Genomic DNA, 14,901 nt, shown 5'->3' with positions numbered 1-14,901 from the left:
CCATAAAAACTAAGCGATCATAGGTATTTTACGCCAAAAATCCTTTTTTTTTTTTTTTTTTGTAGTGCTGGGGATTGAACCCAGGACCTTGTGCTTGCAATGAGCTGTATCTGAATGAGCTATATCCCCAGCCCCAAAAAATCCATTCATAAATTATATTTTGATTTTGTCCCCAATGCTCTAAGGAATGTGTTCAATAAAATGAGGACTCCTAAATAGATCAAAATTCTATACTGAATTAAAAATTAGGATAATTTCATATCTGAGGAAAAAAATCACATTTCTGCAAGATATGACCTTTTAAAAAATAATGATATTAATAGCTGAAAAGTAGAATAAACTCATACCTGGTAGAGTAAGGCAGATGAGGCTGGCAATCAGTAATGTGATACACATGAAGACAATCAACAGAAATATCTGCAAAGCAGAACAAAGAGTGCATAGAGTTTTCACATGTATTTTACAACATACCTCAAAGAAACCACATGATTTTCTCATTGAAAAGAAACTGCCTAACTGGGGGATGGTGGCAAACAACTCAAGGGGCTGAGGCAGAAGGATCACAAGTTCAAGACCAAGCTGAGCACTTAGTGAGACCCTGTCTCAAAATAAAAAATAACAAGTGCTGGGTTGTGGCTTAGTGGTTAAGCACTCCTGGGCATAATCCCCAGTGTATACATATACACCCTCACCCACACCCACACCCACACGACTGGGGATGTAGCTCATTGGTAAAGTACCCCTGGGTTCAACTTTTGGGGGGGTGGGGGGAACCCTTAGTGTTTCTCTCATCTAGTCAGAAAGTACCTTTTGCTTAAGGCCTTTTTTTTGTTCATGGAGAGCCAAGAAGGCTGGGTAAAGACCATGGAAAGGGAAAAAAGAAACTCCCTATCAGGTCTGCTTTTTTACTTTTTTTATTCTAATTAGTTATACATGACAATATAATGCATTTTGACATGTCGTACATAAGCAGAGTGTAATTTCTCATTTTTCTGGTTGTACATGGTATAGAATCACACTGGTTGTGTAATCATATATGTAAACAGAGTAATAATATCTGATTCATTCTATTATTCTTCCTACCACCATATCCCCTCCCTCCCTTCACTCCCCTGTCTAATCCCAAGTACCTCTATTCTTCCCTAGCCACCACCCCACAATGTGAATTAGCATCCACATATCAGAGAAAACATTCAGCCTTTGGTTCTTTGGGATTAGCTTATTTCCCTTAGCATGATATTCTCCAGCTCCATCCATTTACCAGCAAATACCAAATTTCATTTTTGTTTAAGGCTGAGTAATATTCCATTGTGTCTATATAACACTTTTTCTTTATCCACTCATCTGTTGAAGGGCACCTAGGTTGGTTCCATAGTTTATGAACTGAATTGCTATAAATATTGATGTGGCTGTGTCACTGTAGTATGCTGATTTTAAGTCATTTGGGTATAAACTAAGGAGTGGGATAAGTAGGTCAAATGGTGATTCCATTCCAAGTCTTCTGAGGAAATCTCCATACTGCTTTCCTTAGTAGTTGCACCAATTTGCAGTCCCTCCAGCAATTCCCCACCTTGATGCCTGCTTTTAAGAGTTAAGAGGCAAAGGAAAAGATGACCTTCGTGTTTCCTCCAGAATTAGAAAAGTGGTTTGTCCCTTAAGGGAGTAGGAAGAACAACAGTGCACTAATGACTATGGCACAAACAATGTTCAACGTTCCCCTAACTGGTTCCTGCACATCCAAAAGCCCCATCTCTCACTGCTCCCCTTCTGCCTCACCTCTCTCCTGCATACATGCCCACCTTTCAAATATATTCAATTATCTGCAGTTCCAAGTCCACCATGGCTAAAGTACTCTTTCCTGGCATATTGTGGAATGCTCTTCCCACTTTCCAGTTTTTTCTCTGCCTGATCTCTCTACTTTATTAATACAGTTCAGGCATCATGCCCTTCATGGGGATTCCTTTGGGCTTATACTATGCACCAGTGGCTTCTCAATGAAGCCATCACAGCACCCTCTGTCCATAATCTACCTTAAGAACCCAAATCTGCCACTGCTTGTTTTCCTATCTCCCCAAGTAGATTGTAAGCTCTTTCAGGGCAAAGACTATGCATGTTCTCTATATCCTTCATGGCCATCAGAAGTGGTGAGGTGTGGAAAACACATCTGTAAGACTCAATGAAGACATCTGATCCACAAGTAGTCCAGAAAGGCATTATTACAACTATTTTTAGAAAAAAAGAACCAAGGCTGAAAGGTAAATAACCTACCCAAGTTTCAAAATGAACTGACTCATAAGCTCATATCATTATTAAAGGGCATTTAAAATATAACTGACTGGATATAATTGAAGGATGAGTTCATTGTAATAATACAGTAGTCATCAGCTTACATTTTCGACAAAATTGTGAATCATAAACTGATTATTTGGTAGTTTAAGATGATGAAATTGGACACTTACTTAACCAATCTGACTTTTAGTTTCATCAGCTATTGAGGTGAGATTACCACCCACACCTCACCATATTTGAGTGGGGATTAAGTGGGGGAAAAACATTAAAATACTTATTCCAGTTCCTGACACACAGTTGAAATGTACCAATGTTAGTTTCTTTCTTACTCTGTATAGTCTTTTCTCCTTCTCAAACAGGAAAGAGCAAAACCCCATGAAATCCCAACTCTATGGCCCATCTCTAAAATTTGATAAACTTATTTGATCCCTTACTTACGTTGCATAATGAGGGTAATAAAACATGGGTTCTGATAAGGAAAGTTTAAGGCATAACCATACAACACCAATGCTAACAGCACAACTCTCAATAGAAATTTGGGGAAAAAAGCATTTCTAGTTAAGTCTGTATAGTACTTACCCTGAGTGGAAAATTTAAAGGCCGGCGGTAAGGCTGAAAGCCGACAGGACCCCCCTGCTGGAGTATGGCTTGGTGGGCTGCATGCAGACCTTCTCCCACCACAGGAATAGCATTATTATTTCGAGCATGCTGGTTATTGTTGACTTGTTGATTTGCACTATTCTCACTTTCTTCCTGGTCTCCCAACAGATAGGAATGAAGATCCCTGTGTGAAAATTACATCAGTGAAAAAAATCTCATTTCAGGTCAAAATAAAATGGTAGTAGCCATGAGAGTTGCTTTCTTAATATTTACTAAGAGTAGACAATGTATATGTAGAATCTATAGACCACACATTTAATCTATTTTGGTTTTTGCCAATATCTGAAAAGAAATCAGGAAATTAAAAAAAGAAGAAGAAAAAAAAAAGACAACATACAAAACATTCCATGTGAAGATCTTCAGGATGGGGGAAATTATTTTCTTCTCTCCAGATGACAATCATACCTACTGTGATATGTAGCTTAACTAAATTCTCCTAGCTGCATATCACTTAAGCCAAAAAAAAAAAAAAAAAAAAATGAGACTGGGGAGAAGCGGCTAGAGAAGATAAATGTTCAATTACATATAACCAAATCTATAATATTTCATGTTAAGACATCTACAGAATCCCCAACATTTTCTGTGAAAGTTTTAAATCACAATAAATTAATGAAATATGGTTACTAAACAATTGAGAATTCAAATCTGAGAAGAGTTTATCAATTTAGAATCTCTAAAAATAAAGGAAAACTAATTTGTTTATAATGTGCTAAAAAAATTAAATAAATTCTTGGCCTGTATAACAGCATGAAAGAACCTAGACAAGAATCAAACCTCCATAATAGGATAAAAATTGTGTACATTCTCCAGAAAAGGGTGGACTGATAAAAATATACTCACAGCAAGTATCCCGCAGTGACAGTCCATGCTCGCACAAGCCCCTTCAGCCACTGTCTCGTATGTCCTTGTTCGAGTAATGCTGGCAAGACAACCTGAAGCAGAAGCAGCTCAAGGGACAGTTCGCTTACTGGAGCATCACTAAGACAATATAAAGAACCATGATGTATAATGTGAATTCTATTTTCCATTGTAACTATATATTAAATATTGAATAAAATTAAAACAAAATCCAGTGAGTCAAATAAACTCACTGTCTTTATTACCTCTCCTCTCTCCCTGTCTCTCTCTCTCTCAGTGAAGTTTCCCTCCAAAATTCTACCAAAATTGTTTCTGGTAAGGGTCACCAATGGCCTTCATGGTATTAAGTCAAAGGTCAGACCTTGGCTCTCACCTTGTTATGTGAGTAATATGATTTACAAATGTTCACCCTTTCCTTCTTACAACATTTTCTCCCTGAATGGCTAAGATCAACCTAGAAAAACCAAACGGCCCCAGGCTCTGTCTTCTTTCATCTATGCTAGCTCTCTAGGTAAATGTGACCCTCATCTGGTCATATGGGCTAAAATATCACCTTTCATTACTTCCACCTAATACTGAGACATCTACTCTAACTCCCAACTTACATATCCAAAATGCCAGTTCAACATTTCACAATGACATATATTAGACAACTTCAATTGGTTATGTTCAATATCAAATTCCCAATCTTCCCTTTTAATCCTGCTACTCCCACAGTCACCCTAAATCTCAGTAAATGGCAACTCTGTCCTGCCAGGTGCTCAAGACAAAAACTATGATCCTGCTGACTCCCTTCTTTACATCGCACATTCAAACAGTTACTGAATCCTATTGGCTATCTCTTAACAATATCCTAAATTCTAAATGCTTCTTGGCCTCCCTTGCTACCTCCTTTATCCCAGCCACCCCCACTTCTCAGCAGGATTACTGCATCACTCTCCTAGCTGGCTTACTACTTCCAACCTGAGTACTCTCAGTAACTTCTCTTCACAGCAGGCAGAATGATCTCCTTAGTTTCCCCAAAAGCTCTTCAACTTATTCAGGGAAAAGCCAAATACTTAGAGCAGCCTACAAAGCTCTCTGTGACCTCTCTGACTTCATAGCTAACTGCTTGGACCCACAACACAACACACTTCCCTGAAGCCAAGCTGGCCTCCTGCTGCTCCTCAAACAGACCTGGGTGCTATTGCCCTTGCCTGACCTCTTGCAAGGACACATGGTTTACCACTTCACTGCCTTCTTCAGGGCTCTTGTCAGCTGTCACCTTCTCAGCTCTTTATTGGTCACTCTTTCTAAATAGCAACCCCAACCTGGCTATTCTCCGGATTCTCTTTCCCTACTTCATTTTTCTGCACTATAACCATTTGGCATACTATATATTCTACCTATTCTAAAGTCTGTCTCCTATCCCCAAATGTAAGCTTCATAGAACAAAGATTTTTCTTGATTCTGTTATGTTCAGTTATACCCCTAGGATATAGAAAAGTGCCTGCCATATAGTGAACCCTCAGTTGAAGGGAAGAATGAACTACATACTAATATATAGCACAAAAATGTTGTTAAACTTATAGATACAATTGATTACCAAATGATTTTATTCCAACAATATATAAAGCCAGACCTGTTTTCTGGTTCTCATCACAACTGAACCCAAACACACACTATACATGAATGAAAGGTAAGAATTACAGAATTGTCCTACAAATCTACAAAAGTCCTACATGTAGAAAAATAAAGTCTTACTGCAAAAGAATAACAATTTAAAAAGCAAAAACTGAATTTTGTATTTTAAATTAATTACCAGCATTTTTTCTGCCACTTAAGAAAAAAATCAACATATAAATATTTGTCAGTTTTAATTTAGTGGATACAAATCTGAGATTTCCTATATAAGGCATTAAGACCCAAGTAAGTCGAGTGTGTTGGTGCATGCCTGTAATCCCAGTGGCTCATGAAGCTGAGGCAGAAGGATTACCAAGTTTAAAGCTAGCTTCATCAACTCAGTGAGGCCCTAAACAACTCAGCAGGACCCTGTCTCTAAATAAAATATTATAAAGTGCTGAGGTTATGGCTCAGTGATTAAGCACCTTGGGTACAATTCCTGATACAAAAAAAAAAAAAAAGGAATTACTACTGCTCTCTTGGATAATAGAGCAAATATTTATAAAGTAATTTAACAGAGATTACAGAAAGAATTAAGTAATAAAACAAAGACAAAGACAACTTTAAAGGACAGAATAATGATTTATTTTGGTAAGGGATAATAAAACCTTGATCTAGACCTGAGATAAAAATGTCTTAGTATCTATGAGAAATTAATGTTTTAAAAGTTTAATGTAATCTGACCATCAAATCCCTAACAGTGGTAAATTATTACAGCTATTTTAAATTTTAGCAACTTACCTGTACAGCATGACATTGTAGGGAAGAAAATTAGGCAGTAGACTCTTAATTATACGTATAGGAAGCCAAAGCATCAGGAGGACAATGGAGCCAAAGACAATCTGCAGTAAGAAAGAGGACACGACAGCACTGTGAGAGTCCACCACTTTTATGCAATGCAGGTAGACTTCTAAACACAATTAACTCTCAGCCCACGCCTGTATCTACTCAGAGCCCAGGTGGTTTCACTCTGTATACTATCGTTGGGTCACTCCATATAAATTACATTCCTAGGATGGCTGTTCCCCTCATTGAAAGGATTGACCCCTTTCTCCATGTCACAAGAGCTGAAACAGGAGCCACAAAGAATCATCATTGCAGGACTTAACAGAAGAGAGCTAGAATCTTATGATGAAGAACTCCCTACAACTTCAACTAAATAAATATCTGTAATCATCTAAGACATGACCCCTATTAATGGCCATAAAAGATTCCAAAAAGCACAATATTACTCTTCGAATTTTGTTTTGGAAATATGTAAGATTTACCCAGGTAATTATTTCTTACAGATGTAAGAAACTTTCAGATGCTTCTATTAAGATTATACTTTAGAAGGCAGTAACAAATTTTCATTACTTGGATGCAAATTAAATAGAATTCATCACCCATAATTGGTAATCATGCTACTACACAACTAGAAGGCATATTTATTTTAGTAAACTTCATTTTATTTATTTTTAACAAAGAAGTAAAACAGCTATTTGACAAATGAGTTCCACAGGCTTAGATAAGTGTAATCTATCAACACTCTATCAGCCCTCCTGATCCAAAATCAACAACAAAAACCCCGTTAAATGAAACTGAAGAATAGCACACTTTATTCAAAAAGAACAATGGAAAGGTCTGCTCACCACTGACAAAATAAATCTTCGGAGATGCCTATAAATGGGCAAGTGGATCATTTCCTGTACTGGATTAAAATCTGGATCATTCAAATTTCTTAGAAACCATAAGACACCAGGTCGAAGTACCTGTAAATATATTTTAAGTGTTATAAATAACCTCCAAAGTCTATAGGTTCTGTAATAATGAGTTAAAACATTACTGAAAAATACGCTCCTGAAATCATTCCGGTATTTAAAATAGGCTCCATAAAATTCATATGATTTTCATGGGAAAAAGTTCCTAAACTTTAATATTTATGAAAACAGACCTGTGGTTTGATGACCTGTGATGGTTTTAATCATTTCACTAGGGGGAAAAAAATTCAGAATCCAATTTGTTAAGAAATTTAAATAGAAAATTAAACACAATAAGAACTAACTTGTTATCACCTAGGAAAAGGATTATGTTACAACTTGTCCCAAAGAGTAGATGTGATTTCAGTTTTACAGTTCCCCAGAGGAGTTATCTTAATTAAATTCTGTTGGGCACAGGGACACATGCCTATAATCCCAATGACCTGGGAGGCTAAGGTAAAGATTGCAGATTCAAAGCCAGCCTCAACAACTTAGCAAGACTCTTGCTCAAAATAAAATAATAAGAAAGAAAAGGGATGTTGATGAGTGGTAAAACACCCCTGAGTTCAATCCCCAATACCAAAGAAAAAGAAAGAAAGATACTACTTCTTAGTATCTTCATTTTATTATCATTTTTTCCCCTTCTGAATGGAAATCATCACACAAGAGGCTCTGAGGAAATATATGAGGCTGGGTACTATGCCTTCAGGGTTCAAACTCCAAAAATTACCCTGTGTAAAGCATCTATTCTGTCTAAGCCTATATTTCTCCCATCTACCAATTGAGGTAGTAACAATATATCATCTCGGGCTGGTATTGTGGCACAGTGGTAGAGTGTTTGCCTGGAGCATATGAGGCACTGGCTTCAATCCTCAGCACCACATAAAAATAAATAAATAAATAAAGATATTTTGTTCATCTACAGCTAAAAATACACTTTTTTTTTTTTTTAAAGAGAGAGTGAGAGAGGAGAGAGAGAGAGAGAGAGAGAAAGAATTTTTAATATTTATTTTTTAGTTCTCGGCGGACACAACATCTTTGTTGGTATGTGGTGCTGAGGATCGAACCCGGGTCGCACGCATACCAGGCGAGCGCGCTACCGCTTGAGCCACATCCCCAGCCCCTAAAAATACACTTTTAAAAAAATACTTGAGTTTCTAACTCCCTGACATTAGGGTTATGTGCCAACAAAAGTCCACATTAATAAAATAAAAAACTTAATTATAAAATATTTTATCCAAAAGGATTTCTGAGTTATTGGACAGGCCAGACCAGGACCAGGGCCATGTTTCATGATGCTGAGGCCCACCATGCTGGGAATCACATTTCCTTGTTTCTACATTACTTATTGTCTATATTTTCATGAAACTTTATTCTTATCCCAGTTGTTTAAAGTTTTAGTTTTATAATGATGTGTTACTGGTTATAGATTTATTTTTTTTATTCCAAGAAAGTTAATTTTCTAATTGTGCCATACAATGTGTATGATATACATACTATAGACACATTCATTATGCTGACATTATTTAGTTAGGATCTGAAATCTGGTTTATGAATGAGTACCTCTGGAACTAGATTTGTATGCTAACTTAAATGTATATTAATATTTCAGGTCATTATTAGTTGCAATTGATGTGTAACTCAGGATATTTTGGATAAGCATGTAACTATAGCTACATCTGTGTTCAGTATATTATATAAATATAGATGACAACACACTGATTGGGTATTGAGAAATAACAGTATTCAAGTAGGTGTGTTTGCCTTGGGCATTGAGTTCTGAACACCTAAACTGAAGTTGGTTTAGAAAATAAAAGACGAAGAAATAAATTAACTGAAAGCATCTGATACAGGAATCAATCTAAATCATCAAGGAAAATCATACAGATAGCTGCCATCCAAAGTTTATAATATGTTACTTCTATTTTTTTTTTCAGATTCAAAAACCATTTAATTTTAACATAGCCTGCATATCTGTGACGTTTTCATACATGGACTCAATAAACTATAAATTGAAAACAAAAACAAAAAATTTTATCATGTTAACAGTGAAATTTAGTATTCACATATAATTTGTTTTTAAAAACATTACTGTACTTTCTTTAGTCCCAATCACTTGTTTGAGTCACTACATGATTCAGAAGAATTTAGCCCCACCTGCTTCCCTCCTCAAATATTTCAAAGAGCAAAGTATACCATGAACAGCATTCAGACTTCATAATTTTTGTATTTCTGGTCTGTTCTCCTAGCCCTGCACATCTCCCTCATTGCTCTCAGTAAACTGACTTTGTTGAATAGCTGTATCCAATCCTAGGAACAGAGAACAGGAATCCTGTCTTTATTTCTATAACCTCGGCATACAGAACAGAATATGGCAATTGGCTTGAAACGTATACTAATTAAATACTAATCTGCTGGGCTGTGGTTGTAGCTCAGTGATAGAGCACTTGCCTTGCACGTGTGTGAGGCATTAGGTTTGATCCTCAGCACCACATAAAAATAAAATGAAAGGTATTATGTCCATCTACAACTAAAAAAAAATCATTTAAAAAATAAATACTAATCTGCTCTCCTCCTCTTCCAAACAGTAAGGGCCAGATTCTGAAACTAGGATCAGTAGATGTACCAATCTGGCAAGTGAACTGCAATCATAAATTGGAATCATAAAAGGACCTTCACTGTATTTCTATATACTTAAGGTGCCTGCTTCAAAACTTACATATTCAATTCTACAAATCTTTTGGAGTTATTCCCAGTATTACATTTTCTTGAATGAAATCTGAGACAGACTTGTATCACACCAACTCAAAGACTTTAGATTAAGAGGATGGGTACTGATGTCTACAAAGTAAAACAAGTTTGTTTTCCTCAGTATAATCATATTGGAAAATTGTTAATCTGTCAATTTTTGACAGAAGCCACTGAAAATAGCTTAGAGCAATCAAGTCAATAATTCCCTATGAGTTATTCCCTCCTAAAATAATAGAGAATATAGTTTAGTTAGGAAATTATCACAGCCTTTGAAACATAACTGGTTGTACAGCATCAGCATTTCCCTATAGAACTTACCTCTCTCAGTAACAGAATGAAGGAGGCAAAGTAGAACACATACACCATTCCTACTAGCCAATGTAGAAACATGGTAGTACCTGGAGCCGACTGAAAACTCAGTTCTCGATCTTTCAGAGTAGCATCAAACATTTCCTAAGTCAAAATAGAACAGGTAAAAGAGATATGTACCACCTATATTTGTCAAATTAACATCTCCACCTTCTAATAAGTAAATAAATCACTATATACATAAGGTATGATATTCTACAGCTGCAGTTCTTTTTTCTTTTTCTTTTGTTGGTACCATGAATTGATCCCAGCAGTGCTTAAACACTGAGCCACATAATACCCAGCCCTTTCTTAAATTTTACTTAGAGATAGTCTCACTGATTTGCTTAGGACCTCACTAACTTGCTGAGGCAGGGTTTGAACTCACAATCCTGTCAGCTTCTAGAGCCGCTGAGATCACAGGAGTGCTCCACCGCACCCTGCTGCAGTTCTCTTTATGCCATTTCACAGTATATTCGTGATATACAACTGGGTATTACTTCAAAAGATGCATATACACTTTCAAACTTCCAAACATTAAAAAAAAAAATGACAAACCAATTAGTAGGTAAGAGTTTTACTAATGGTGTAACTGTAAAAGAACCATTTTTAATTAATGTAAGGCTTCCTATCTTGGTTATGGGTCTGCATTCACAAGAATTTTTAATAGTAATGAAGAGGGATAAATGTTTACCTCAGAACCAAAAGTAGCTTTTCTACACATAAAATTTTTTTGAAAAATTAAAAAAACTGATTATCACTAACAGCCAATAGAGATAATGACTGAGCATCTTAGTTAAAAGAAATGACTGGCATTATCATAAAATTTAGAAGGAATAAATAAAATTCTCCACTGGCTATTAAGAACATCCCAATCAAAATACCATGACACTGAAAATACAGAGCTTCAAAAAAACAAAAAAAAAAGCCACTGAAAATAGCTTAGAGCAATCAATATTAAGATTCTACAGTGATACATTTTCAATGAGAATAAGTAAATTTTCAAATATTTGCTTCCTATAAAAGGAAGCTATTTTAAGCCGTGCATGGTGGCACATGCCTGTAATTCCAGTGACTTAGAAGGTAGAGGCAGGAGGATCACTAGTCTGAAGTCAATCTTAGCAATTTAGTGAGGCCCTAAATAACTTCTGTCTCAAAATAAAAAATAAATAGGCCTAGGAATTGGTAGAGCATCCCTAGGTTAAATCCCTAATGCCAAATATATATATAATTTTTTTAAAGAAAACTATCTTGAAGACTTTCTTTTTTGAAACCTTGAAATTATGAGATTATATGATAAAGAATACTCCACTTACCAGGGAACAGATATCCAGCCACCAACCACAAATGAGAGGGAACACTCCAATTTCTACCACCACTAACAAAGAGACCTTTGAAGTAAAAAATAAGTGTTATCATATCACCCAAATGTAGAAGAAACTACTTCCAGTTTTAACTTACAAAAAGGAATTACCTTAACAACAATATAGCAGACTCCTAGTAAGCGACGAGACCTATGAAATTTAACAAGAGTTGCCAAGCCCTGAAGCATTTAGTCAAGGAAAAACTGAACACTGAAGGGTACAATAAAACAGGAAACTATTTAGATTATATTCAATATTTTCTGACAAATATCATTTCATATTTTGTTCACCCTCACTCTTACTACAAATATTACAACTTTTACTAAGATGACAAGGGGAAGGAAAACAGTTCTATTACTAATAAAAAACTCTTTATACTGCCCACTCAATTTGATTCATTAAAGGATACATGACAAATTATCAGTGTTATTGCTAAAAGTATATACCCAACTATGGTTGTGATTAGGCCTTCAAAATGAGATGCTTGGACCTGGAAATAAAACAGAAATAAATAAAAATTCAACTTTATCACATAGCCTATACCCCAGTTTTATCACTGTATTAGCAATTCCGATCATCAAAAGTGAAACACCTAGGCAATATATAACTGGAAAATGACTGTAAAATCCTTTGGGATGATATATTTGCAAGGTAACTTTCCCAGACTACTATATATTACTCAAAGATGAAGAAGAACTAAAGAATAATATTTTACCCAAGGTGCCAAAATAATAGAGTGAGTGAAATTTGACAAAAATTAGACCACTGTAATACAACAGTTTGCCTCTAGGCTGGCTACCAGGTGGATCTGCTGAAGACTGAACACCAAAGCAGCAGTCTTTAGCCCAAGCAGCCTATCACCCACCTACCTGGCAACATCCTAACCATCTCATTCTCTACCATTAGAAACATTGTTTAAGCTTCCCTTGCTCTTTAAATGCATTCTGTTGACTTACAGGGAATAGGAATTTGGAGAATGACAAATGCTGCCCATCTATATCTTTTGGTTCCAAAGTTTTAAACAGCAAATGGCAACAAAAACTTATCAAAACATTTATCTGAACCTTTCAAGTTCTTATATGCAACTAGTAAGAACTGGGGAGCTGTATTAAAAATTGAAACACTTCCAAAAGTGATCTATCAGATCTCATATATGCAAAATTGAACAGAAGATCCCAGCCAGTTCTTCTTCAAAGACTAAGTCCTTCTGAGGTCCCCCAAAAAGGAGTAGTAAACCATTCAAATATCTATCTCTGGAAAATAATGATAAAATATCCAAATTCAAGTAGATTCTTCAAAAAAACACTATAGCCCATCATTCTAAAATGGACATATTCCTTTTTTAACAACTGATTGATATATTATTCATTTTCTAAATTCCCTATGGGTCATCTAGGAAGAGAAAGGAACATTCTAGTTCATAAAGTGGCTAGAACGTCAGCATGTGGAAAACTCTCCCACAGTAGTGCCTTAGGCCTGTGCAACAGAAAGACCAGGCATTTCAAAGCATATCTTAGTTACCTGGCATCATATATCCTACCATCTACTGATCAACTGTTATAGCTTTAAAAGAAATGGATAAGACTGTGTTGGCAAGCCATTCCTTTGTAGAAGGCAGACTAAAACATGAAGTAACTCTTTTGAAAATTATTACTTACTCAGAAAATATCAAATTTGGGAGTAATTAACAAAAGTAAGTTTATAGAAGTATTATACTCACATGTTCTTCAAATCCCAAACCAACAAGGGAGAAATGACCAATGTGGTAAGGGCAAAATGCTAAAAAGGAGGGGAAAAAAAATATGAAAACTACAACATCAAAACAATGAACACCCCTAGTATAGTCCCCCACTAAAGGGAACCAGCTTCTTAGAGAAATGGAAGATTCAGACCTGGACCAAAAATGTATTGCACCTAGGACATTATAACCAAAGAATAATAAAGTTATCAAGGTCTAATAAGACCATGTCAAAAGGACACAGGAAACACCGTGAAGAGGGTATTATGGATCTCTTTAAGAAAGGATGATTAAAACAAACAAAAAACAAAAAAAACTAATGACCAACATTTATAGACACACACCAAACATACATATCTAGAAGTTCATGATACTCAAAAATAGGGAAAGCCCAAAATAACATCCATAAAAGAAAATACAGCAACATCACAGAAAATGTTTTAATTTTGGGGAAGTAGTTAGCACACAAAGGTAGTAGTTGTGCATATACTGCTTAGTCTGAAAACTGATAAATAAAGGGAAAAAACTAAGCATCTACCTGGCTTCTCCTAAGCAACAAAGTTCATATTAACTGGGGTAAGGGCAAAATGCTAAAAAGGAGGGGAAAAAAACAGGAAAACTACAACATCAAAACAATGAGCACCCCTAGTATAATCCCCCACTAAAAGGAACCAGGCCTTCTTTGAGAAATGGAAGATACAGAACTGGACCAGTTGATTAGAATAAATTTTTGTTGGTGTGGGAGGTGGGGGTCCAAGGGATTAAACTCAGGGGCACTTGACCACTGAGCCATATCCCCAGCCCTATTTTTTTTTTTAATTTTTTTTTTTTTTTTTAAGTTTTCAGCGGACACAACATCTTTGTTTTTATGTGGTGCTGAGGATCGAACCCGGGCCGCACGCATGCCAGGCGAGCACGCTACCGCTTGAGCCACATCCCCAGCCCTAACCAGCCCTATTTTGTATTTTATTTAGACATAGGGTCTTAGGTTAGTGCCTTGCCATTGCTGAGGCTGGCTTTGAACTCATGATCCTCCTGTCTCAGCCTCCCAAGCCACTGGGATGACAGGTGTGTACCACCGCACCTGGCAAGAATGAAATCTTTATAGAAAAACCTGCCAATAAAAATTTTTAAAAAATAACAATTTGGGCTGGGGATGTGGCTCAAGTGGTAGCGCGCTCGCCTGGCATGCGTGCGGCCCGGGATCGATGCTCAGCACCACATACAAACAAAAGATGTTGTGTCCGCCAAAAAATAAAAAATAAAAAAAATAAATAAATATTAAAAATTCTCTCTCTCTCTCTCTGTCTCTCTCACCTCTCAAAAAAAAATAAAATAACAATTTGAAAAATCAGTATTTTGTAACACCTAATAAATGATTCAGGCAAGGATCATCAAGAGTTGGTTCTCAGCCTTTTGTCTAAGACCAAGGGTGGAATTAAGAGTTAATAAAATCATTAGTTAAAAGGAAGATGAAACCTTCTACTTTCAT

General features: G+C 36.1%; 1 protein-coding gene across 2 annotated transcripts in view; it reads right to left on the bottom strand.

The window, feature by feature from the left end:
* The window catches only part of Marchf6 (membrane associated ring-CH-type finger 6), a 79,772-nt gene that overhangs the window by 26,357 nt on the left and 38,514 nt on the right, over nt 1–14,901 (bottom strand). For both annotated transcript variants that reach the window (XM_026397081.2, XM_026397082.2), the window contains exons 11-20: nt 13,392–13,450; nt 12,081–12,161; nt 11,782–11,850; nt 11,624–11,698; nt 10,278–10,412; nt 7,101–7,220; nt 6,211–6,311; nt 3,790–3,927; nt 2,869–3,073; nt 348–417 (exon numbers count right to left, since the gene is read on the bottom strand). In XM_026397081.2, the coding sequence (XP_026252866.1) occupies nt 348–417; nt 2,869–3,073; nt 3,790–3,927; nt 6,211–6,311; nt 7,101–7,220; nt 10,278–10,412; nt 11,624–11,698; nt 11,782–11,850; nt 12,081–12,161; nt 13,392–13,450 (1,053 nt within the window). The remainder of the gene's footprint in view (nt 1–347; nt 418–2,868; nt 3,074–3,789; nt 3,928–6,210; nt 6,312–7,100; nt 7,221–10,277; nt 10,413–11,623; nt 11,699–11,781; nt 11,851–12,080; nt 12,162–13,391; nt 13,451–14,901) is intronic.

The sequence above is a fragment of the Urocitellus parryii genome, chromosome 1 (assembly GCF_045843805.1).
Source record: "Urocitellus parryii isolate mUroPar1 chromosome 1, mUroPar1.hap1, whole genome shotgun sequence".
NCBI lineage: Eukaryota > Metazoa > Chordata > Mammalia > Rodentia > Sciuridae > Urocitellus > Urocitellus parryii.
The sequence above is the reverse complement of the archived record's forward strand: the minus strand, read 5'-3'. Positions and strand labels throughout refer to the sequence as shown.